The 25,478-nt window shown below is 55.7% G+C and overlaps 1 protein-coding gene across 1 annotated transcript; it reads left to right on the plus strand.

Moving 5' to 3' along the window:
* The first annotated feature begins 2,553 nt into the window (after positions 1 to 2,553).
* Positions 2,554 to 18,410, plus strand: CYGB (cytoglobin). Its single transcript, XM_041409217.1, has 3 exons — positions 2,554 to 3,048; positions 12,948 to 13,179; positions 13,864 to 18,410. The coding sequence occupies exons 1-3, from the start codon at positions 2,906 to 2,908 to the stop codon at positions 14,026 to 14,028; spliced, it is 540 nt and encodes a 179-aa protein (XP_041265151.1). The 5' UTR covers positions 2,554 to 2,905; the 3' UTR covers positions 14,029 to 18,410.
* Positions 18,411 to 25,478: the final 7,068 nt, after the last annotated feature.

Below are 25,478 nucleotides of genomic sequence, written 5' to 3' on the forward strand. Positions count from 1 at the left end.
ACAGACCCCTCAGGAATATGGCATGCCACAAGCAGAGGCTTGGAGGGCCTGGAAACCCATCCTCACCCTCTGCAGCTGGCATGGAGGATGGCTTGAACAAGCAATTGATCTCTTCCTGCTGTGCAGAAGCTCTGGGAGAAGCAGGCTCAGGCTCAGCAGGGACAGGACACCACAGTGTCACCCCATCACAGGAACAGGTCCACAGGAAGGAGATGGAAAACAGGAGGGCTGTGATGCTCAGCTGGTGAGGGGAGAGGGATCAGGGATGCTGAATCAGGATCTGGGAGAGATGGATTGATTTCTTCAGTACGGATTATGCAGACTGACCCCATCTCAGTGTCTGCACTGGGCATGGGGACGGAGTTCTGTGTCCCCCTCCCTGAGCCCCAGGGGCCTGGAGTGCCCTGTCTGAGCAGCAGGCACTGTGCTGAGCTCCCCTCGGGGCCAGCAGGCAGCAGTGGTGTCAAGGCAGCATCTCTCTCCTTCTGGAACAAGTCGCCTCCTAACCCCAAGCCCTTGAGAGCAACAGTCATGGGAAACCATGGAAACGGGTGGCAGCACGTGACAGCGTGTGCCTGCACTCCTGCCCTTGATTTATGTCCCACGTCTGGGACCAGACACAGAAATGCAGGGCTGTTGGGATCGTTGGGGATTTTGAGGCAGTGGAGAATCACCTCTGCTTCACTCCCCAGCTCCTTTTGGATGGCAGGGCTGGGCTCCTGCCAGGGCCGGATGTGATGAGCCCAGGGAAGGAGGCAGAAATCTGGAAAAAGCTGGGGGATTTCTCACTTTTCTGATGTTTTCTAATATTTTAATTTTTCTAAATTGAGACTTTTGAGTCCAGGCTTTTGAGCCCAGACATTTTGACTCCTGGTGCCAGGGAGTGAGGAAAAGGACCTGCTGCACCCAGGCACCACGTGCCAGGCTCTGAGCCCGGGGTGGACTAAGACACCAGGTACAAAAGCTTGAGGATTTCTTTTCTTTAAACACACATCAAGTGATAACCAACTCGACCCAGATTATGCCCCCAGTGTTCACATTGGTCAGTATTTGATTTTTTCCCCTTTTTGAAAGGGGACTTTTTCCCTTTGCACTGCATTGCAATTTTGCTCTGGGTTTAAGCTGGGTCTCTCTGGGTTTAAGCTAAGTCTAAAACACCTCTTCCCCTGCACCTCAAGGGAAGGTGATAAGCTCAGCTGTGCCATCCCCAGTCCAGAGGGATTTCTCTGCTGCCTGGTGACCACCTGGGGACATGGTTTGACCTGGGGCTCATGGCTGTTCATCCCAGTGGCTAATGAGCAGAAGCCAAATGCAAACTTGGTGAAAATCTGATGGCTCAGCAGCTGCTGGTGCTGTTATTGAACAATTCCTGACCTCTGGCAGGGCCGGGTTGGCCACACTGCTCTGTTGTCACCCTGGTGGGTTCAGCAGCTCCCAGCTGAGCTTTGCCCTCCAGCCAAGGGGTTCAAGGCTGCGTGGAGCCCCTGTTCTGTCCCAGCACGTGTTCCCTGGGGGACCCACAGTGGGGGATCCGTGGGCAGCACGTTCTCCACCAGCTCTCATTAGCTCTGCAAGAGCAAATTTGCTGACACCACCAGTCTGGCGGCTGCTAATGGGGAGGTGGCCAAGGCTGGTTTGGAGGAGAAATACAGCAAAAAAGCCTCGACAGCTCTGCAATAACAAAGCTCCAGCCCCTCAAGGGGCTCAGCCACCCCCCAGGCTGCCAGAGCGGCACCCGCAGCCCGTCTGTCCGTCTGTCTGTCCGTCTGCCCTGGCTGCAGGGCAGCTCCGCTTGTCTCTGATCCCCCCCGGGGCACTCGCGGTTATTACAAGTCTCCGTAGGATTTTCCTGCTCTCTGTGCAAATGGACTGTAGGTTTAACATGCCGGATTGTCAGCGAGCATTTGGGAATGGCATTTGGGTAAAAGCCAGCCCCAAAAGCACACCCACGAAGGCGGCGGGAAGCCTGGAGTGGAGGTGTTCCCTGCCAAGGCACTGCCAGGAGCGATGCAATCGACAATAATACCTTCATTTCACGAGTGCCTTAACTCTGGATCCCTTTCAGCTGGGTCGTGCCACGAGAAGGGAGAGCAAATTCTCAGCACGAAAAAAGTCCCTATGGGACAGATCATGATGATCTCTTTTGGGGGGCAGAGAGATTCTTGCAGTGGGGAAGCCTCGTGCTCCCCTCTCGACCCGAATCTCTTCGCAGCCCAAGAACTGGAGGTGAGGGGTCTGTCCTTCCAAACATCGCCTCCTGCAAAATCAGGGAGTGCAAAGAGCAGAGCCGGGGCAGAACTCGGCACAGCCAGCGCTTGGGCTAACTTTAACTCAGCGCTCTGAATTTCCTCTGAGCTGTTTACAAAGGGCTGGAAAAAAAAAAACTTCCAGCGCTACCTCCCCCCCGCCAGCCCCGTCCTGATGTTGCCCAGAACATCTCTCTCATCCCTCCCTTTCAGGGAGGAAAAAAAAAAAAAAAAAAAAAAAAAAGGGAAGGAGGGAGGAGTGGGAGAGAGGAGGAGAGAGGGAGAAAGTGAGCTCACGTTCACACATTGGTGAAGAGGCTGGTCTTGCAATGCCTTTGAATATTTTACTTTTAGGCAGTTCCTCATCAGTCAGCCACACACATCCGAGGCGAGCTGAAGCTAACTACAGCCATGGACAGCACTAGGAGATCTCAAATCTAATCGCACGCATCATTCCTCCGGGATATTTTTTAAATTCCATATCTAAACACGCTGACAGGCAGCTGCACTCACACACACTCACACACACACACACACACATCCACACGTCGCAGAGCCGCCAAGCAAACACCTTGTCTCCTCTTGCAGGATATACCCGCTCACACACATCTCTCTTTATCTCCTCCTGGCTTCCCGGAGGATCCTGCCGGCTGTTTTTCATGGAGAAAGTCCAGGGAGAAATGGAGATTGAGAGATGGGAAAGAAGTGAAGAAATTTCAGACGCAGAAAAAAAGGTTATTCAAGAGATATGGAGCAGAGTATATGCAAACTGCGAGGACGTTGGGGTCTCCATACTCATCAGGTATTTAAAAAACAAACCAAAAAAAAAAGGAAGCAGCAAATCCAACTGAATCTCTATATAGCTCAGAAAGAGGCAGAACAATATATAGAACTGAGTGGAGATGAATGACAGCGAGTGGGGAGCTGGCTGGGTGTATTTGCTGCCTGGGAGCAGGGAGGGATTCACAGCGCTCCTCGGATTCCCACACCTTTGAGCCGGGTGGCAGCGGCGGGGGGAGCGAGGGAGCCTTGCCGGGGACTTTGGGGGAAGCTGCTTCCATGCAAAGGTCACCTTAACCCGCGGCCGGGGCTGGGGGGCGGCGGAGGCGGGGGGAGCTCAGCCCCGGGTGCGGGTGAGTTGGGGGTCTGGGGTTTTTGCCCCCCCCCGGGAGCGGTGGTGCGGATGGCACGGGTCCGTAGCAGGCTGCCGGGTGAAATAATGCAAGTTGGGAGCCAAGATAAAACCCAAGCAGGTGTGTCTCCGAGGGCACCATCTGTCCCTCCGGCGGCAGCGTCGGCGGGAAGGAGAGCGCTGAAGTTGGCGGTGGAAGGGGCTGTGGGGGGCACAGGGGGGGACAGCAGCCCCGGAGCGGGGTGCAGAGCATCTCCCGATGGCAATGGGGCACGGACAGCAGCTCAAAGCTCTGCACCTGCAGCCAGAGCAGGGGAGATGCTCTGGAGGTGGGGAGCAGAGGCAGGTGGGGGTTCTTGTGTTGTCTGGGAGTAAAAGCATATCCAGGTACACCGGGAAAGAGCCAAGTGGAAATCCCACAGGGTGGCACTGGCACTGGGAGTTCGGGGTATCAGTGGGGTATGGCACCAACAGGCTGTTTCCCTCATTGAAGAGGGCAAGGAGAGGGGCAGGCGAGATGCCTGCAATGGCCTGTTGGCAAACAGCAAAGATCCTGTCCGGAGCCACACCGCTCATCCCTGGGGTCAGTAATGCTGGGATGTCCCCGGTCAGACCCCACCTGGACCAAACACCAGGCACCCCAGCTATGGGCTGTGTCCTTCCCGTTTTCTCCTGCACCAGGGGACTGTGGATGTGCAGGGAACCCCTTGGAAGGATGTGCTGTTCGCTTAGAATCATCTGAAAGTTTTCCAGTTGACTGAGCTAAAGCTCTGAGCCCACGGGGTCTGCAGGGAGCAGAGCCTCCCTGGACATCACAATGAGCAGGGCCAGTTCCCCTCCAGGCTCACTGCCAGCACTGCAATGGGATTTTCTTACCAAGAACCCTCTGCAGATTCCAAAATGACATTGGAGACCCCTCTCCACCTCCTTCACAAACATTTCCTTCTCTCAGAGCCAGCTGATGGCTGAGCTCATTCTCCCATGGCCCCCAGTCTGTGTAGGCAGTCAGGGCAGTCAGGAGGTGTGACAGCTCCACGGCTGGGGACACCAAACCTACCTAGGCTGGGCTTGAAGCAGAAATGGCTGAGATCTGGGGGTGACAAGATTCCCCTCAGCCTCATCCCAGGAGGTTCAGCTCATGGCTTGGCCACCAGCCACGCATGGCCATGCCATGGCCCCATTGCCAGCCCTTCCAGGTGCCCACTGCCCACAGACACAGGGAAAGTGGCTCTGTGCCCACGGCTGGCACCAAGGGACTCGTGGCAATGCCATGGGGGATTCACCCAGGGCAGCACATTGCTTTTGGAGTCCCCATGGTGCTTGGAGCAGGATCGGACATGAGGAGAATCAAGGTGTGCTGTGGGGACTGGGTGGCCGAGCTGTGGTCCCAAGTCAAACTTTCCCAGCAGAAGTTTTTGGTTCAGTTTGGGTTTTTGGTTGTTTTGGTTTTTTTTAAATGCAGGCAGAGTTGTGTGCTGTGGTGAAGGTTTTCTCCTGCTGTGACAACAAGGCAGGACAGAATTGCCTGCTAGGGTGAACCCTGGCTCTTTGGGAGCCTTTACATCCTTAGTCATGGCACGTGCCCTGGCACATCCCAGCTAAACCCACCACCTGCTCCCTCAGCCAGAGCTCCCCTGGGATGCTCAAAGTCAGGTCTGGCCTGTGCACGTCCCTGGGGAGAGTGATGCCATTTGGGAGAGGCACCATCCCCTCCAGCAGCAGATCCACCTGCACCCGCATGGCGCGGCTGGTTTGCGTCCCCTGCTCACAAACCCTGTCCCCAGAGAGGTGTGAGCCCCGCTGTGAGCTCCGCACCTGGGCTCCCTGGGGAAGCACGTGGCGGCCGACAGCAGGGCAGCCCTGGCCGGGGCTGGGAGCGCCGCCGCCTCCGCTCCCCAGCTGCGCTCGCAGCTGGAGCAGCCGCGGGAGAAGTGGGTCACGCGTGGAGCCCGGGCTGGCGGCAGCCGCTCCCCAGGACGTGATTCAGCAGCTCCAGAGGTCGGGGCTGGGCAGGGGGCAGGGGGCGGCCGCTGGTGGGGTCGGTGCGAGGTGACCCGCCCGGCACATTTTGGGTGGGGACGCACACAGAGTGCCGGGGGCTGGGAGCTGCTCCAGTTCAGCCTTTGTTTCACCAGTACCAGCCTGGTGATCCTGCTCACCTTGCTAGGGAAACTGAGGCAGAAAAGGGTTTGCACAGGTATGGCTAGGGAGAAGGAAGGGGGTGCGTGGCTGTGGACCCCCCTTTAGTGCAGCCCCCACGGGTAGAGTGGTGAGAGCAGGTAAATCGCTTTTAAAAGTCAGCACTTCTGTGGTTGGGGTTGTGACCAGCAGCTTGGCTGTGTCTGGTGGCAGAGGGTCTCTCCCTGCTTACCTGTTCCGTCCTCTCTCCATCCCTTCAGAGCTGCTGAGGGCAGGGAATTACATTTTCCCATGTTGGAAGGGCTGGGGGGTTGCAGGATTTGTGAAATTATTCTGGGGCCTGATCCTGTGCTCTGAGGCTGGAGGCAGGGAGGCAATGCCCACCAAAACACAGTGATGGGGGAACCTGCAGTGCTGCCATCCTGCAGGAACCCAGCCCAGCTCCCTTTGTCCCTAAGCAGCATCCCACCCTTCCACCCCCAGCCTTTCCATGCTTTGCAGGTGGGGAAACTGAGGCACAGAGGCTGGGCATCATGTTCCCATCCCTCATGGCTGCTGCTGGTGCTTGAACAGCAAACCCCTGGGGTCCTGCCCTAGCACGACGAGTCCCTGATCTCACAGAGCTCTGGGACCCCGGGGGACACAAACAAGAATAATGGGGACTACGGCTGAGCAGCCACCGGATCCTGGGAATCTGCGCTCTGCGGTTAAAACTATGTCGCTAATTGACAATTTCCTCGGTGGGGAGCCTCGCCCCGGAGGAAGCAGAGTCTCCTCGCCACGCTCATCTTCCTCCTCGGGAGCTCAGGGGCCTCTGCAGGCTCCATCTCACAGCTGCCTTAACCCTTGCTGGAGCTGGAGCAGGAGTTGGGGCTGGAGCTGCTCACCTGGGGCTGAGTGATTCCCAAGAGGACCGGCTGGCAGCCCCGGGCTGAAGCTCCTCCATAACTTCCCCCTGCCCCGGGCTCATTGCTGTGCCTCAGTTTCCCCCTCTGTTATTCAGGAATCAGTCCTTTTTGACCCTTCCCTCAGCACAGAGCAGGGCAGCCTTCAGAGCCTGCATCATCCCTCGCTGGATGCAGGAACCCTCCAGCCCGTGGCTGTCCCTCCAGGGTCCCCCTTTTCTCCTTCTGATAGTTTATTTGGAATACTGTGACACAGAGCTGGGGGATACAAACACCCGGGGGTGGCTCAGCCCTCTGCAGCACACGGGGGCTGAGAGCACCCCGGGGTGAACATCCCAGGGGGTTTGGGACCCTCTCTCCTTTGCAGACCCCAGCTCAGCCCAGCACCCCAGGGCTGAAAGCTCAGCCTGTCCCGGCCGGCACACGCGCTCGCTCCCACACCCACACACACGTACCACAGGCACAGACATGAGACCACAAAACTTTGTGGATTCCAGAGGGGCTAAAACCCAGGGATAGTTTCTATTAGAAAACTATAATCTGGACCAAATGGTAATGCCATGCCAAGTGCAGGCAACTCAACCTGGCTCAGCCACCGCAGGCTCTGCCGCCTCCACAGGGCTTCTCCATCACTCTGTTCCCTCTGTCTGCACTTCAGAGCCATCAGCTTTCCAAATTTCCGCCTTCTCCATCGCTCCTGATGTGCTCTTTCCCCCTCAAGAGGTGTAGGAGGGGAAGCAAAAGGTTTGCCAATGCAGGATCAGGCCCCTGGATCTCGACGGCTGCTTAGTCTGAGCAAACACACCTGGATTCAGACACTTTAAAATATGAAAGCACTCCTTGGATGCCAGACGTTATTGTGAGTTCTAGGTTAAAATAGCAAAAAATCTGAGTAATGAGTCTGGCAATGCAGAAAACCTTTTTTTTCCCCAGCTGAATCAAAAAAGTATGGGTTGAATCTACCCAAAAATGGCATTTAAAGAAGTGATTTTGCAGCTACCCCCAAAGCCAACATGTGTTTTGTGGAGGCGTCCATAGGGAAAGGCTCCGTTCCCGGCTGATGAAGGACACATTTCAGGGCAAAGTGGCTCAGAGAGATGCAATATCTCTCTTTGAAAAGGGCCCAGTGAAGATCAGCAGCAGTGTCCCTGTCCCATGCTCATGAATGGTTCTGGTCAAGATGGGGAGATGTTTGTGGATAGACAGAGCAGCAGGGCTCTGCTCTGCTGGCACAGGCATGCATAAGGGACATTTCCCAACCTAACAACCACTCCATGAGCACTGAGGGGGTGAGTGAGGGTTTAATAAACCCAGTCTCAAATCAGCCCCTTCTCCTACCACTGTATTGTCTGATCACAGCTCTCAGGACCAGCCCTTCTGGCTTCTCCACGGCCAAGGCAGCTGTGTGGGGATCCCTGTGGCACATCCCGCACCAGCCACAACCTCGGCACCGCCAGCAGCTCTTGGGATATCCAAAGAGCCTTCCCCATGTCCCCAGTCCCGTGCTGCCCTTGCATCACTTGCAAGCCCCGTGGGGGTAAAAAATCCCACTCAGCACCCCGAGATCCGCAAGGATATCCGTGATCAAGGCAAGCCAAGAGGGTGTGCCCGGGCAGTTTTCCTGGCTGTGGCTGAGGATGGGTCGGTACCAGCCATGGCAATTCCCCTCCAGAGCAGCAGGGAGGGCCAAGCCCCGGCCGTGCCAGCCGGCCCCGTTAATGAGGCTGCGGTGGCGGAGCTTCAGGGCTCATTAACGGCAGGGAAACGTCAGGACAGCCCCGGCCAGGCTGGCAGGCGCTCAGGGCGCCTGGGGAACGCTGAGTGCCGGCTGGCTGGCCATCCTGCCCGAGCTGAGATGGCTGGAAACACCAAGGGAGGCTGGATGGGAGAGGTGGTGGTGGTGGTGGACACCAGCCACACACAGGTTCAGTCTCAGTGGAACACGGACCACGTCCTTGTGGGTGTGTCTTACCCACCTCTCTACCCAGCCAGGGGTCTTCTTCCAGCTCCAAGGGAGGTAGGTCTCCAGAGACACGTGGGAAAGCCACTTTGGTGCTGTTAATTCACTTCTTCTGTGAAAGGTGTCCTTACCCCTGCCCTAAAGGTTCATCAGTGCAGCCAAGAAGCTTTGGGCTGAATCCACATATGTGGCAGGGAATGACAACAGCAACGAGGACTTGGAGGTGTGAGTCGTGCACATGGAAGTCAGCAGGACCTGCCCCTGGGGGTTTCTAGCTCTTGCCCAAATGTATTTGGTGGAATCTTTGCTGAGGAGTCGACTTCCAGCCTCACTGGAGTGTCCTGGTCCTTGTGCCTTGGGCACTGGGGCATCACAGCCTCCGGGCATGGTTCAGCATCGTGCTGGGTTCTGCTCCCAAGGCTTTGCAGCGGGATGTGAGCTTCACCTGGAGGAAGGCCAGCTACACATTTCTCTCAGCTGTAGAAGTTGAATTTAGCATTAGTGTGTGGATGGGGGGCTTGGCCCTTTTCCCTCCAGCCCTCCCATGGCACAGCTGGAGATGTTTCCCACCACCACCTCCACCTGTCCAGCAGCTTTCAGAGAGAGGACAGGGAGCAGGCAGGCAGGCACCATCCTCTTCCTACTCGTTAGATTTGCCTTTTTCTGTCTTGCTGAGCTGTAGCATCGACATGGCTGAGACCTTCCTCACCCTGGGCTGGGTAAACACCCAGGCAGCAGCCAGCAGCCTTTCCCCAGCCTGAAAAGGGGATGATGGGCTACAGGTGGCTGGGAGGAGCAGGGGGAACATGCAGGCAAAGCGGTGAGCCAGCCCTTGGCATAATAAATAGCAGCAGCACACAGCACCTGCCTACCCATTATCAGCTGCTTTGTAGGCACCCCAGAGAGGAGTTGGAAGGAGAGGTTTGAAAGGGACACCGAGGCTCCAGGCTGCCTTAGAGTTTCTCCCACGTAGAGGGACGAGGCGAGAGAAAACATGAAAGCATCGGTAGGTTGAGTCACCAACCCTGGAGGGATTTAAGAGATGTGTAGATGTGGCACTTGGGGATATGTTTTAGTGGTGGGCTTGGCAGTGCTGGGCTAAGAGTTGGGCTTGGTGATCCTAAAGGCCTCTTCCAACCTAAATGATTCTGTGGAAATCTAGGAAAAAAAGCAGTCTCCAGGTGCTGGCTGGGGCTTCAGCTGAAGCCTCCCAGCAGGTCTGAGGTGAGCATTTTCACCCCACAGTTTGCAAACAGGGGAAGTGAAGTAGCAAGGGTTTAGGTGCCTGGGGAGACCAGGTAGCATCCAGGTGTCCTCTTTCCAGCTGGGAGGCAAGGAGGTGCTGGGCTTGGAGGTTTCCTCCATGCAGGATTTGATCTGTGTGCTCTGGGGAGAGGGAGGAAGATGGGAGAGATGGAGGAGATGCCACTCCTCCTAACAGAAAACAGGTTTCCAGTAACTGCAGTGGGGTTGCACCTTAATTATTTCCTTTGGCTCTGCTACTGGGAATGGTTCTGTCCTTAAAGTTGTTACAAGGGCAAAAGAGAGAGGAAAAGCAATCCTGACATCCTGTCCGCTGGGTCCAGATGTCGCTGGCAGAGTACAAATTAGCGGGTGGAGAATGGAAACGCTTAAAAAGAAATTTAATGAGATCGGTATGCAGGCATCTGGTTCCTATCAATCATCATTTTGTGTGATAGGCAATGGTAAATATCATCTTTTAATGACTCTGATGGAGAAAAAAAGCCCAAACCACACACACGCACACATAATGATCCAAAAAACTTCCAGAGCCCAAGAGGTTTGAACTCTCAAAATTTTCTGTAGATGGAAAAACCCCAACAGACACCTCTTCTAACTCACTATTGTTGGATTATTTTATTTCTTTTTTTTTTTCTTAGTTTCCTCTGGTTATATTTAACCTTTGTGTTAAATTAATCTTCTCTGTTTATTAACAACTACCACTGAGTGAGCCTCCTTCCCTCTTCTTTGTGGTTTGACAGCTCAAATATTTGCTCCAGGCTGAAGTTCTTGCTGCAGGCATCTGCTGCTCTCCAAGGAGAGGTGGCTGCAGGTCTCTGGCCATCCATAGGTTTGCTCCTGAAGAAGTTTTGGGCTCCTCTGTTTCAGTTCTTCACCAAAGAAATCCAGCAGACACAGGATTGAACACATGAGCTGAGGGTTTGCTGGTTTTGCATCCCCTGGGAAAGCTCCTGTAGGGGCATCAGCCTGAGGGCCTGCAAAGCAGGGAAAGGCTGGAAACCAAGTATTTGGATCCTTCATTGGTCTGGTCTCACACTGGTTGGGGTATTTTGAGGGTTTGACCAGTCTTTGCTCCTGGCACATCTGTCCAAAAGTGGGGAGAGGTGCAGGTGATGGTCCCTGGGTCTCTTGTTGGGGACACACTGTGACTCCTCATGATGCAGAGGTCAGTCCCCCATTGCTATTCCCTTCCTGGTTCAGACCAGGAATTTTTCTCAACTCATTCTCATGCCTTGAGAACATCCTGCCCTTCAGCTGAGATAAAATACAGCTTTTCAGGGAGCTTCCCATGCTTTGGGGTTCAGAGGCTGAGGCATGCAGGGACCAGCTGGCAGCCTCCATTCCCTGGCTGGGGCAGCAGGTCCCACTCCCAGTGACATCCCTTGCTCCCAGTGCCTGGGGGGAGCCTGTGAAGGGGAAAGATCCACCAGCAGGGATGGTAAAACCCATAGCTCTGACCCCAGCAGGGTGATCCCTGCTGGAGCTGGAGGGCTTTACTGGGTGACTGGAGCTGCAACAGCTGGAAGAGAGGTGGGGAGGGATGGGATGAGGGCAGAGGGATGCTGAATCCAGCTGGAAAAAATGGTTCCATTAAACCAGAGTGGAACACTTGCCCTTCTGTGGGGAAATGCCCAGGGCAGAAGTCTTAGATCCTGGGAATGATGTTATCTGTGAAGCTCTGGCCAGCTGCATCCCCCACCACCTCTGTGACAGCTCTGGGCTGAAGGACTGAGCATCTCTGTGGCAGCAGGAGAGGGAGACAGCCAGGCCTGGGAGTGATTTCTCCCGACAGGGACCAGATGTGTCAGGAGCAGCTGTGCTGGGGGGAGGAGGCTGCACAACAACAAGAGGAGTTTTGTCGTGGGTCCCCTCTGGGTTTCAAAAGCAACACCTCGTCTCCCCCTTCCACCTTCCTTCCTCCCCCACCCTCCTTTCTGCCACACATTCTTCACACCTCCAAAACCTATTTTGGGCCATCTGATGAATCCCAGCTGCCTGGGGAAGCAGCAGGAGCGGTGGTGCACTCCAGGCACAGCTTCAGCCGCTTCCTTGGCAATGCCCCCAAGCTCTCACAAGCCAAGGGAGCGGGGGAAGGAAGGGAGGGGGGGAAAGGAGGATAACAAACTGGTAAAGGAGCCTGGTACTCAATGTTGTGATTATTCATGGAGTGGTGAGTGGGGATGAGGGTCCCACCTGGCTCTGGAGAGAAGGAGTGATGGTTGGAGAGAGAGGTGGGATGGGTTCAGGTTCCCTTGGATTGGGATGGTGCTTGGGAAGGGGGTCAGGGAGGGGAGCAGGGAGTCTGCCTGGAGCCAGGAGTGATGGGGACAGCCTGGGAGCACTCTGCTGCCTCCTGAGCATCCTTCACCAGCCCAGGAGCCAGGGAGAGCCCCGTAGGAGGGAGGGAGCTGGGTGACAGCAGGGAACCAGCATTGATGTGGTTCTCTCCCGCATACATTCGGTGGAAGGGGGTGGTTAATGTGACTCAAGTGTCAGCCCCAGCTGCAATCCTGGCATGGGTGGTGTTGGCATTGGTGGCTCCAGCCCCGGTCCCTGTTACCTTGTGCCCTTCAACTCCTTGTCCCCTCCAGCTCTCCACCTCCCTGGGGAGACCAGCATATGAGCTGTGACCACAATTTAATTTCTTTCAGCTGCATTTCATTTGGGTTGATTTAATCCTGCAGAAAAGAGGGTCCCCAGGCCCCTCCCAGAGGGGCTGGTGAGTTTTTGGGGTATCCTTGTGCTGGGAAAAATGTCCCAAATGAGCAGTGACATCAGCTCAGGCCTTGGGTCCTGCTGGAGACTCTGGTGGGGCTGATCCATGAAAGGTGGGGCAGCTTGGACAAGGGGAGACTGTTCTGGGTGGCAATGCAGAAATAAAGCCCATGAGAGCAAGGAAGAGGGGCAAGGAGAGGCTGGATGGGATACAGAGAGGTTTTCATGCTCATCTCCAGCTCTCTGAGGCAGGATGGGATGTTCTGGTGTTTGTGGGCACATATCCAGCATCTGGCACACCTGGGTGGCGTCTCTGGGCATCAAGAACTCAGTCTTGCTTCTGCTTTGAGAATGAATGTCCAGCTGTGATGACCTTGTAGCAGATGGGGTTTGGGGAAAAGGCATCGACCTGCTGGTTTTCAGACAGCTGAATGCTGCAGCCCCTGGGGAATTTGATAGGAAAATCAGCCCTGGCTTTGTGAGACACAGGGGGTGGATTCCACCATCTCCATCCCCCGTGCTTTGCTTTAACCCCTCAGCCTGCTCTCCCCCTCCTGATGGCATTTCACGTCTGCTCTTTCTGGAAGGTTTTTTGTGAACTTCCCCTCGGCCAAGCAGTACTTCAGCCAGTTCAAGCACATGGAGGACCCTCTGGAGATGGAGAGGAGCTTGCAGCTGCGCAAGCACGCTCGGAGGGTCATGGGGGCCATCAACACTGTGGTGGAGAACCTCAACGACTCTGAAAAGGTCTCCTCTGTCCTGGCCCTGGTGGGCAAGGCCCATGCCCTCAAGCACAAAGTGGAGCCCGTCTACTTCAAGGTAAAGGACAGGAGCAAAATAACCTTTGGGCTGCTTCAGGGAGAGGGCAGGGGAGCAGGAGCTGTGGTGAGCTGGTGCTGCCTGTCCTTGGCTGGGTGTGGGGGCTGCTCCCCACACAGCTGGAGTGTCCCACTGTGGCACTGTCCTGTGTAGGACACCACCATCCCCACACACAGCCAGAGCACCCAGTGCCTCCCCCTGCCCAGGGAAACCCACCTGGCTGTGCCCATGTTTGTGCCTGTGTCCCCCTTCTTCTGGAAATTAAGCATGATAGCAGAGACTCAATTAATTGGCTAATTAGCTCACCTCCTGCTCTGCTTGGTTTCTTTCTGATGGGAGTAGTAACACCAAGATCACAGGTTTGATCCCCACGTGGCCATTCAGTCAAGAGTTGATGATCCTTGTGGGTCCCTTCCAACTTGGAATATTCTATGATTCTGTGAATAATTTGGGGTGCCCAGACTGGGGAGATGCCTCAGTCTGCAAGCAGCTGCCTCCTCTGCTGCCTGGGCAGGCTGGTTACCTGTGCTGTCTGCTGCCAGGGGTGTCAAGAGACCTGCAGGACATCTGTGTCCTACAGACAGCAACAGCACTCAAGTGTTTTTGTAGGAAAAAGCCGAATTTGCTGTGAAGCAGCTCCTTGGAGAGTTATTAACCCCTTCCTTGCTGTCTGCCTCCCCTCAGAAACTCACTGGCGTCATGCTGGAGGTGATTGCTGAGGAATACCCCAACGACTTCACCCCGGAGGCACACGGAGCCTGGAGCAAGATGAAGTCCCTCATCTACACCCATGTGACAGCAGCCTACAAGGAGGTGGGCTGGGCTCAGTACCCCACTGCCACCCTGTGAGAGCCCAGGGGGCCACCAGAGGGGCAGGGAGGGCTTCGCTCACCCCAGGACTTCACTCTGGTCTCTTCTCAAGATCTTTGCTCGGTTTGGGGAGCCCGGTAGGGCCGGTTCTGTCAGCTGCCAAGTCACAATTTGATCTCCACGGGGTTTAAAAACAAACTAAATAAGCCAAAAAAAAAAAGAAACAAACCACAGAACCATGAAGGGTGTGGGTGGGTCGGGGTGAAGCAGTTGCAGGGGATGCTGGAAGGGGATGCAGAGGGCGAGGGGAGAGCTTTGGTTGTTGGCTCCATCTTCCTGTCCTGGCCTGTCCATCACCACCTCCCAAATCCTGCACCTCACTTGCACCATCTCAAAGTCCCTTGCACAAGTGCTGCTGCCCTGCTCACTGAGGAACAACACAACCCTCATTTTCCATGTGAAGCCCCTGGCTAAACCCGGCTTTTGGGGGCACACCTGGAGACCTCCGACTGGCACCGAGAACGCTTTGCTTTGCACTTTGGGTATCACCTGGCAGGGCTGACAGCCAGAGCCACTCTGGGTGCCCATCACCCCACTGTGCTCCAGGTGGGCAGCACAGCTCACCTCTCCTGTCACCCACAGCCCCTGTCCTTGGCTGGCTGCTGCAGACCCTCCTGGGGTGGGAGAGAAGCTCCCCCACAGCACGAGAGAGTGGAAGGAGGGGGATGCCTTTGGGGGATCCCTCATGGCTCAGAGCATGGCGTGTGGGTGTGATCCCTGTGCCATATGTGGGGAGCTGGTGAGTCCACCCACTGCCCTGCAGCTCCCCGAGGAGGGGCTTGCCTGGTACATGATGTGCCCTGGGAGCTGCTGTGTGTAGGTCTGTCTGCCCAGCTCTGCCCTCTCAGTGAGGAGGGGGTCAGGCTGTGACTAGGAGGAGGAGAGGTGGCACAGACATATCAGGAGGGATTTCTGGTTATGAGGAAAGGTCCCTTCTCTGTTAACATTAGTAAATACCTTGTGTAGAGCAGATTCCTGCCCTTGTGGTGAGACTGGGCTCCTCCAAATAAAGTGCCTGGTAGAATTCAGCCCACGCAGGAGCTGTGTCCCTCCTGGGGACAGCAGTGCTCCTGCCTGTGCCTGACAAAGGCTAATCCCACACCCCCCAAAACGTGGCTGCAGGGCTTGGAGCACTCATCCCGCCTCCAACACCAACTCCTCCTGAACCTCTGGGACAGTCTGCCTGCTTTGTGCCTCAGTTTCCCCTGCAGTTAAGAAAAAGGGAGGAGGAGCAGCCCCATTGCCTCCTGCCCTCATGGGGTTGGATTCATAACATTTCTGGGAACTGAATGGCAAAGGATTGAGGATGAAATGTCAGATGTGCTGGGAAGCTTTGGAATCCTTGCCACCCAATATTTCCCTAAAGGCCTCTGCTATTTTTAGAGCTCAAGCATTAAGGGCAATGTTATCTGTTGAAGTGGGAGGAGGGTTCCCTTCTGAGATTTCCTCTGGCCTCGCTCCACCGCTGTCCTGGGAGCTGGCAGCCTCCTGAGAGAGACCAGCTCCTCTCCTGGATGCCAGCTGGACAGGCAAGAAGCCCAGAGTTCCAGCTGGGATCCCCACAGCCACCTTGGGGACATCCCTACACTGTGGGGGCACTGGTCACTCCCCCAGGCTGACCTCCCTCCTCCAGAGCAAACAGACAGAAACTCCCGCTTTGCCCACCTGTGCTTCTCCCCTTCCCCAGGAACAGAACAGGTTTATGATGTCTCAAAACAGCCCCAGGACTGCAATAATGTCACTGCAGCCACTCTGGCCTTGCAGTCCTTTCCTTCCCGCATCCCACACTGGAGAGGAGCAATGGCACGTCCTGGGCACCCACGGAGAGCTGGGTGGCAGTAACAGCTGGGGCACAGCTGTCCTTGGCATGGCAGCGTGCAGGATCAGGGGGTGTGAAAGGAAGGGACAGGCACAGGGTGACAAGTGACGCTGCTTTGCTCATGGGGTGGGCTGTCAGTTAGAGTCAGCACCCCCAAAATTCAGCCCACCAGCCTGCACTGGTGAAGGTGCCAATGGCTGCTCATCCCTCGGGGGTCAGTGCAGGCATCCCTCAAACAGCTGCTGCTGCTGCCTGGGGTGGGGATGGATGGGAGAAGCCTGTCCAGCCATTGACGTCCCTCCAGGGCAGGACTGGAGAGGGATCACTTGGATCAAGACTGTTGGGTGATGTTTGTGTGTGTGCACATCACGGCACCCACGAGCACGGCTTTGCTGACTCTGCCTGGAGGCCAGCAGCACATGTTTCTGAGGGGTTCATGTACTCCCCGTGCTCTGTGGATGCTGGGCCAGGGATGTTTCCCTACAGGGATGTTTCACTTTTAGACAAAATTTGCACATTAACCTTTGAGGTTAATAATCTCCAGGTGGGAATTTTATTTTTGCAGCGCAAACCCTTTCCCCCCACCACTTCCCTCAACCAAAACTGGGCTCCCAGTCTGCAGAGAAGCCACTTTGGAGTGTCTGGAAATTCTCCATGTTCATTCCCAACCTACCCGTGTGCCTTGGTTTTTGGGGAGCAGCAGCAGGGAGGTCCCCCCCACCTTCCATTAAACAGTGCTTTGGTTTCTCCTTTCTTTTTTCACATCCCTAGAAAAAGCTGACCCGTGGCCTCCTGCGCCCACGTGTGTGTCTGTGCTGGGCTTGGGTTTTTTTTCCAGGCACTTTTTCCTAAAGCAGATCCAGATGTGTGCAGCTGCTGTCCCTCGAGGAGCACCCCCCCATCAGCCCAATTGCAGGCCACTCCAAGAGATGCAAACAAAACCACGTTTATTTTTATCAACTTCCTAGGAAGTGACATGAAGCAGGAGGGCGGCCGGGGCAAGGCTGGGGAGGGAGGAGATGGAGATGAAAGGAACGCCCCCTCCCTCCCTGCCCCCGCAGCAGAGGAGGCATTGCTGGAATCCGGGAACATTCTCATCTGGGGAGAGATGAAGATCAACAGAGTAAGGGAAAAGCACCATTCCAGAGCGACAGGGCTGATAAATGCCATGTGGAAGAGCAGAAAGGGGGGGCCATGTCCTGGCTCTGTGCGTGGCTCTCTGGCACACACACACATCCATGCACAGCCATTCCCTGTCACTGCTCCCCCCGGTCCCCCCCAGCTGACTGGGGGCCCCTTTATCCCCGTTTTGTTCAGGTCTTGCTCTCTGGGGCTCGACCTTTCACTTCCTGGCACGCTTAGGCCGAGCTTAGGGCACACTTAGGCTGAGCTTTGCTCTCCGTGGTGGTGGCAGGTAGGGGCCAGCTCGCAAAGTCCTTTCCCCAAAGCTCACAGGTGACCAGCTGAGGCTCAGGGCATCACTGCCAGCACATCTTGGGGGCCAGCTGGTCCCACCCCTGCACCCCCCAGACCCAGCCAGACCCTGGCTCTGCCACACCTTGGCAATATCATCAGGGCTTGGAGCTGTGATCCAGGTGGGAAATGCTGAGTGAGGGGGCATTCGGTGTCCCTGGGGCAGGGTCCCCCTTGAGAACCTCGTGCTGGCTCTCTCTGGCAGCACCTGCTCACATCCAGCAGCTCTTGTCCCCTCCCCTGCAGCTCAGTGTTTGGTCAGAGGGAGCTGGGCACTGGGGGGAATGGGAGGCACTGGTTTGGGATGGGGACAGATCCCACCCACCATGTCTCCCCCTCCACGGCCAACATTCATGGCAGGTTTATCTCTGCAGGCATCCAGCTAGAGAGACCCCCCCAACACCACCAGAACCCTTATGGGCCTTGTGCCATCAACCTCATCTTCTCTTGGGGGGTGACAAATCCCCTGTCCCAGGGGAGTCCTCTCACATCTCTGCCACTTTGTCCCAGCAAAGAGGTCACAGTGTGTCCCCGCTGCCTGAGGGGATGCTCAGCGACTTCAGGGGGACCAGATGTCACCTGGCTGGACTCTGGTGCCAGAACTCAGCCTTCCCTGCCCTGGCCATAGGGAAGCTGCCCTGGTGTGGGGACATGGGGGCCAGCACCACCAATGCCAGGCAGAGGGATAAAAGGGAAACCCACGCGCTGACCTTGGACCAGCTTAGGGAAAGGGAGGGCCCAAACCACCCGCCTGGCCTGACCTCTGTGCCAGGCTGCCAGTTATTTTCCATAGCTGAAGTTGTCTCTAATTGTTGGTATGTCTGACCCAGCCCCAGCGTGACCCACAGACATGAGCGTGGTCTGATGTAACTCCGTGTCTTTCCTGTTCCTGCCGCAGATCCTGTTCATGTTCGTGTTCCTCGGCGCTTCCGTGCTGGTTTTCTACCTGCGTTCCGTGTATATGGGTGTAACTTGTTTTTCTTTTTTGTAGGTTTTTAGTATGTTTGTAACCGGACAAAATGGTGTTATTAAACTGAAACTTGTATCTTCAGTGGATAAATCAATCAAACCCACTCCAGCTCTGCTTGGTTTTTTTCTGATGGGGTGGCTGGAAGGTGAGGGGTGTCGGGGGCTGCCCCGTGGCCAGGTGGGTCTGAGGGTTCCTGCTGGCTCTGAGGGAGTTTTTGGGCAGGAAAGCAGCAGCAAAGGGAGTGGATGTGCCCACCAAGGGTGGTGGAGGTGGCTGGAGGCATCTTAGCAGTGCACTCCCCTGGGGAAGGAAGGGTTTTCCCCTCTTCCAGGCTCTTCACTTGGCTTCCAGGTACTCGTGCAAACCAGCAGGGTCTCTCCCTGGATCAGGAGCTATTCCTGTGCCTTTGGCTGCCCAGCCAGTGCAAAAAGCTCACTGATGGCCACGACGTGCAGCAGCCACGACCACCGAGGACTGTGAGACTGTTCCCAGCCTGTAAAAATAACAAACAGCTCCCTGAGCAGCAGCAGCAGCCCAGTTTTCCACGTCTCCGTCCCTGGTGGCTCCCCCTGCTCCTCTCGCTGGGGCTGGATCACGTTGCAGGGGGATGGGTCCAGAAGGGTCGGGTCACTTTGTGGTTTCCCCCGTGGGTCTTTCCAGCTCCATCTTTTGCAAAACAGGTCCTCTCAAGTTCAGCTGACACTGGCCAACCTTTCCAAAGCTGTTGGCAGAGGATGGACAGACAGAGAGACTTGTGCTCTGGTCCCATAAGCTCCATTGTTGTGGGATCCAAGGCTTGGAAAACAAATCCAAGCAGGCCTGTTTATTGTGCTCCTCTTTACCCTGAATCCAGAACAGTCTTCCAGGGGTGGGAAAACCCATCCCACGGAGGGGTAGAAAACAGCGGCACCTTACCACAAACAGTTTTAAGGGCAGCAATCCCAGTTTTGGACTGAGGCTAGGGGACACTTCTGAGAGGGGAGAGGGCAGAGATTGATGCCTTGGAGGCTGCTCAGGGTCTTGGGGAGCCTGGTGCCAACTTCTCCTGATGGGCTGAGGGCAACAATGCTGTTCTCCAGCCCCACATGTTGGAAAAAACAGCAGTTGAGTGGTGCAGATTTGCAAGGGCAGGCACTTGAGTTACTCTGGAGTTCCCAAGCCACAATTAGAAGGGTGACCTTGCAAGAGAAACCTTTTTCTTTCCCTACAGCTTCACAAAACTGAGCCCAACCAGCCATGGCCAGAGAGAAGGGATCCAGAGGCCTGCTCTTGCAGGGAGGGAATAAGAGCCTCGTTCAATCTGTCTTCTTCTGCTGTGTTTTTTCTTGTGGGGCAAAAAACCACTTGGTGCTGTTAATGTGATTAATAAGCCATCCTCGGAGTCTCTGCCACATCCTGTACACGCTTCCAGGCAGAAGTGAACAGTCAGCAAAGCCTGCAGACTGCTCTGCTCCAGATGGGAAACGGCTGGGAAGCCTCGAGCAGGACTCGGCTCTGCAGTGGGGAGGCTGCAGTGGCACCCAAGGCTCCCAGACCTCGGCACGCTGAGCTGAGAGTGGCCAGGACCAGCAGTGGCCAGAGGGTGCTAAAATGGGGCTGTTTTTTTCCTAACAGCTTGTTGAAAAGGAGCAGGGAATTTCAGCATTACCTTGCAGGGAGAAAATATGTACACAGCCCTTCACTTCGTACTAATATTTACCCCCAGATCCTGTCACGTCAGGGTGGCTGTGACGATCACACCCTGACCCAGACCCGGTGGCCTCACCAGAGCTCTGCAAGTGCTGCTGGAAAAGGAGGCTGAGGCTCACACCACACCGGAAAATTGGCTCAGGGGCTGGGACAACGGGCTCACATCACTGCCCTGTGCTCATGGAATGCCAGACCCACCTTGTTCCTGAGTGTCCCAGACTGGGGATGCTGCTCTCCAGGAGCCACCCTTTGCCCAAGGGAGCTGGTGGAGATCCAGCTCTGAGAAAGCAGCTTGGTGGCCCCAGTGATGTTTTGTGGGCTGGGAGATGGAGGGAAAGAGGAATTTGATCGCTAAGGCATGGCCCAGGGTGTGCCCCTAGTCCACTTGCCATGCTCCAGCTCCAGGAAAGCCTTTCCATCCACAGCAGTGGCCACAGGGCCCAGTGCTCCTGCCCAAGGCCTGTCACAAGCTGGGAATGGTGGCTCCACCATCCTGGTGCTGGGTGGGGTCAGAGGTGACACATCTGCGCCGTGTGGCTCTACCCTGCTGGCACCTGGTGACAGCTGAGGGGAGGGCTGGGATGTCACTGTGAGGGACAGGCAGGAATACAGCTGCAGGGGGGAGATTAAGAAAGAGAACATGCAATAACTGCACTGCAGGTTTTAACACGGCCATTGAAATTCCTAGGAAACCCCATCCCATGGAAGCTGGCAGTAAGGAGAAGTGGATGTGGGGGTGGCACGGGGTGAGAAGCCTTGGGAGACAGAGCTTGCAGATTCCCACCAGCTTGAAGGACATGTCCCTTTTTCCTCAGTGTTATCTGCACCAGGATAAGAGCCAGGAGCTCCAGGTTTCTCTGCATCCCCTCACCGGTGGGGGATGTTTTGGTGGCTCCCCGCTGTGAGCAAAGCCCCCGGGGAGAAGAAAAAAGGCAGGAAAACACCCTGGCAGCCCAGAGGGGCTGACACTGAGCAGGAGGCAGCCCTTCCTTCCGCGGCCGGCTCCTCTTCAGCTGCGCCGGCTGATATGGTTTATCTGAGCAGCGCTGAATGTAAACGCTGTCAGCGCCGGCCGGGATTAATTCCCGGGAGTTTGGCAGCCGAGATGAAATAACAGCGCTGCGGGGGGGTGGAGAAAGGGGGGAAGAGCACATCTCAGACTGAAAAATCCTCCCTGTTAATTTACAGCCGGGTTTCTCTTCTCCCAGGCACTCTTGAGAGAGAGCAAAGCCGGGGGCAGAGGGAGGATGGGGAGAGGACCAGCAGCAGGAGAAGGCTGCTGGAGGGAAAGGCTGGGATCCCAGCAACGGGGAGGATTGGGAAACCATGCTTTCCTCAGCTCAGGAGCTGTCCCCACGGTGCCAGGGACACGGTGGGGACATGGCCCACAGCCCCCAGCCCAATTGCCCTCAGGACCCCCGGGTGCCGCTGGAGGAAGCAGCGCCGAGGACACCGGGATGCTCCGGACATCTGAACCCCTCTGCTCCCCGCTGGCCTGGGGGCCACTGCCAGCCCCTCTCTGACCACCTCTCAGCACCCACCGCCCTCTGCTTGGGCAAGAAACCACCAAAAAATACATTCTGGCCGAACATCCCCATCTCTCGCCAAGAGATCACCCAAGGACTTTGCTGCTCAGGGCATTCCCAGCCCAAAATAGGTGGGACTGTCACTGCTGTTTATTACAAATCCTTTTCATTAATTGACAAATGTATTTCCTTTAAGGGAAAGCTTTGGAAAACTGCCCCATTACGCTGTTGTTTCAAGGCTGATGTTCCAAACAGGTCCTGAAATAAAATAATCATCGGGCTCTGCCACACTGCTATAGTTTATATTTATACAGCAGAGGGATTTGGTTTGAGGATACTTTTCTAAGGAATAGTGTGGTTTTCATTTACTTTCTTTGGATATTTAAGTAAATAACCACAAATGCTTTCACTTGTTTTCATTGTTTTCTTGGTAGAGGATTGGCTGGACTAAAAGCCAGGCAGTGCACGGGAAGATAAATTGATTTATTTTGAACTTAGGAAACCCATGCCCCATCTGTCTCCAAGAGCTGCGCACCACTTGGGGCTCTGCAGCCAGCAAATTATGATTATACTCAGGATTTAATAATTTTTTTTATGTTTTATATGTACCTACATAAAATGTAGTCCTTGGCCTGCATCTGCCAGGGCACTGGCTGACATCTGCACCAGGTGGAGAGGTGAAGAGAGGGTGAAAATGCAGGAAGCAGATCCTGGAAATGGTCCTGTCAGTTTGGGGAACCTGATTTAAAAGTAATCCTCGTGGTGGTGGCTGAGTAGGAGGTCAGTGAGACAGAGGTTGTTCCCTACTCCATGCAAACCTCCCTGTGCCGTGGCTCCCTTTTGGATCAGGGGCTGGCAGAGGCTTTGGGGTGATGAGAGAAAGGGTTGGGGTGTCTGCAGAGGTGTTGTGGAGAGAAGGGGTTCCAGCAGACACGTGAGGCTGCTGACAACGCACAGGGCAAGCGCCTGTCTTGGCAGCCCAGCCTTGCTCTCCTCCAAGCCCCCTCTCCCCTGGGATGCCAAACCCCCCTGGCCCCGCAGCCAAGAGCGGCTGGGGCTGACCGAGCTCTGCCTCTGCCCCGGCCCGGCTGCTGCTGCGGCTTGGCTGGGCAGCTTGCCTCGGCTCTCGGGAGGTGGATGCGGGTGAAAACCGAGCTGCAGCCTCTGCTCGGCCCGCACACAGGATCTGAGGGTAACAGTGGCTCTGAGGATGGGTGCCAGGGTCCCCCAGTTGCCCAGGCTGTGAACTGGGGGTGAGCAGGAGCATCCCTGTCTCTGCTGGGGTGCCAGGGCACAGGGACAGCTGCAGAGCACGGCACGGGTGGGCAGTGGGTGCTGGTCCCCATGTCCCAGCCCCTCGATGGCTTGGGCAGGTGAGAATGACACCACAAGCTCCATCTGCCACACAGCCGGGTGACACCAGTGCCCCACGGCTGAGTGACACTGCTGTCCCACAGCCGGGTTACACCAGTGCCACACAGCCGGGTGACACTACTGCCACACAGCCGGGTGACACCAGTGCCACACAGCCAGGTGACACCACTGCCACACAGCTGGGTGACACCAGTGCCACACAGCCAGGTGACACCACTGCCACACAGCTGAAAGGGGTAAATATACAAATTTTCCCAATAATATCTGTGGCTTAGGGTGGCTCAGGCAGGATCTGGGGGTAACAGTGGCTCTGAGGATGGGTGCCAGGGTCCCCCAGGTGACACCAGTGCCACACAGCCAGGTGACACCGCTGCCACACAGCCGGTGACACCCACCCCTGCGATGCCGGTGGGGAGACCTTGGAGGGACTTTCTGTGTGCTCTGCCCTCCCAGAACCAGACCTCAATTCCCAGTTTGCCCGACAGGAAAAACTTCTCCTGTCTTCTCAAGAGCCACGCCGTCCCCAGGGTCCCCGGTGTCATCGGGAGCTGGGCAGCGGTGACAGCTGTGACACCCGGCGTGGCACCAGCGGCCACTGCATTATTACACTATATTACATTACATCTAAACTGAATTTGTACAAGCACTCAATTGTACAGAATTTTGTGACTGTTAGCCAACAGTCCTGACACACACACACGTGGATTCAATTGGTTAATGAATTAAAACACTCACACTAGAATCTAATTAAGCAAATTCCTTCAGGTAAGTAATCTTCCTCAATGCATTCTACTTGTTCTAAAACACAGGAATGGTAAATGAGTTTTTTCTTTCTCTGAGGTTCAGAGAATGTGAATCCCAGAAATATCCTTGGGAAGTTGTGCCTTGCTTTGCTCTGTGCAGAGAAATGCAGCTGCAGTGGGACAGCGTGGGGCAGGACACGGAGGGTCCAAACCCATGGGGAGGGATGGGGCAAGCTGTGATCTCTTGGGGCTTTCCCCAGGTTGTGTCCCAAGAGATCTGGGGATGAGGGGATGGGGGAGCAGGTGTCCAGGGGGGCTGTGGGGACACAAACCAAACACATCTGCCTTCATGTGGGAGCAGCTCAAGACAACCAGAGGGGTCTCACATCCATATGGGGGTTCACAAAGAGCCAGTAATGGGGAAAAGAATCCTGGAGAACCTGGACAGTTAAGAAAGAAGCTGGAAAGACTAGAAAACGTTGGGCTGCAGCCTTGGGATCAGAGTGTGGGGTTTTTACAACTCAAAAACTCTGAGGCTGTGGGAACTGGGATCTTTTGTCCCAAGCATCCCTGTGACACTTCCTCTGAAAAGTCACTGGAGCTGATGCCAAGCTCCTGGAGCTCCTCTGCAGGTGGAGGCCCACCCAAAACACCATTCCCCAGTTCCATCCAGTTCCAGCACATCCCATAATACTGGTCCTTTCCACCTGTGTCCCCCAGCCAGGGCTGGAGGTTTCTGGTGAGGGGGAAGGTCAAACACACAGGATGCAGATCTCCTTTTCCACAGGGAGCAGGAGCCTCTTGGCTCCAGCAGCTCTCCCAAAACAAAACAAGGGGGTTGATGTCACAAGTCACAGCCTCACTGACCCTGGGTTTGTTCAGCAGCATCCTTGGGAAGAAAAAACAGCTGCCATGCCTTCTTACAACATACCTGAACAGCAATAGAATCACAGGATGGTTTGGGTTGGAAGGGACCACAAATCTCATCTGCTGCTACAGGGTACATGGCCAGGGAAGGTGGGACTCAGTTTGCCCCTGAAAATCCTCTTTTAAATCCCCTGAAACCTTCCCTGCTGTGGTTTCTAGAGAAGCCTGGTGCTGCTCAGGTCTCCTGCAGTGCCTCCAGACCCAGGGACCTGCCCCAGCAGCAGCCCCCTGCCAGCCCCGGGTGGGCAGTGAGCAGCTGGGCCTTGCTGGCTCTGGGCTGCTGGGGACAGATCCCATGCTGGAGGGTTTCATGGCATAGGAGGGAGGAAAATCTCTTGCCCAGAGATATCCCAGCCCTGGGCCCAGCACATCACTCGGGGGCTTCCAGCACCCTGCACAGGATGGTCTCCTAACCCTGGGATACACAGGGCTGTGTCCTCTCCCTGCTCTCCTTGGAGCACAGCCCAGCCAGAACACTTCTGGCCAGGCTGTGGAGCCGTTTGCTCCACAAAGGGAAGTGCTCTGCAGAGCGTCTCCCCAGCAGTGATGCAACAGCCAGGAAAGCTCTAACCTGTCCTTGCTGCCTTGGGGTTTTTCAGTCATTTCTTTTGCTTCCTTATTGCCCAATGCTCAGCAGGGCTGGCACAGGTGGCAGTCACCCTCCTCTGTGGGCTTTGCCATCCTGCCTGGCTCCTCCATGGAAAGACACATCCCACAGGACACAAGCTTGGAGCAGGACGCAGGAAGGGCCACGGCAGTGACAGGTTTTGTCAGCCGTTGTTTATCCCACCCAAAGGCTGTTCTGTCCCTTCCCAAATGCCGGGAGAAGAGCTGGCATCTTGGCACAGGTCCCTGCTTGCCACCTGCACCTCACCCTTTGCTCACCCCTGAGTCACGGGCAGGGAACA

The sequence above is a fragment of the Onychostruthus taczanowskii genome, unplaced genomic scaffold (genome assembly GCF_017590055.1).
Source record: "Onychostruthus taczanowskii isolate IOZ18803 unplaced genomic scaffold, ASM1759005v1 scaffold30, whole genome shotgun sequence".
Taxonomy (NCBI): Eukaryota; Metazoa; Chordata; class Aves; order Passeriformes; family Passeridae; genus Onychostruthus; species Onychostruthus taczanowskii.

Coding starts and splice junctions, on each gene's coding strand:
- CYGB (XM_041409217.1), top strand. CDS start 2,906: ATGGAGAAAGTCCAGGGAGAAATGGAGATTGAGAGATGGGAAAGAAGT. Junction 3,049..12,947: donor GGGGTCTCCATACTCATCAG/GTATTTAAAAAA, acceptor TCTTTCTGGAAG/GTTTTTTGTGAACTTCCCCT. Junction 13,180..13,863: donor TGGAGCCCGTCTACTTCAAG/GTAAAGGACAGG, acceptor GCCTCCCCTCAG/AAACTCACTGGCGTCATGCT.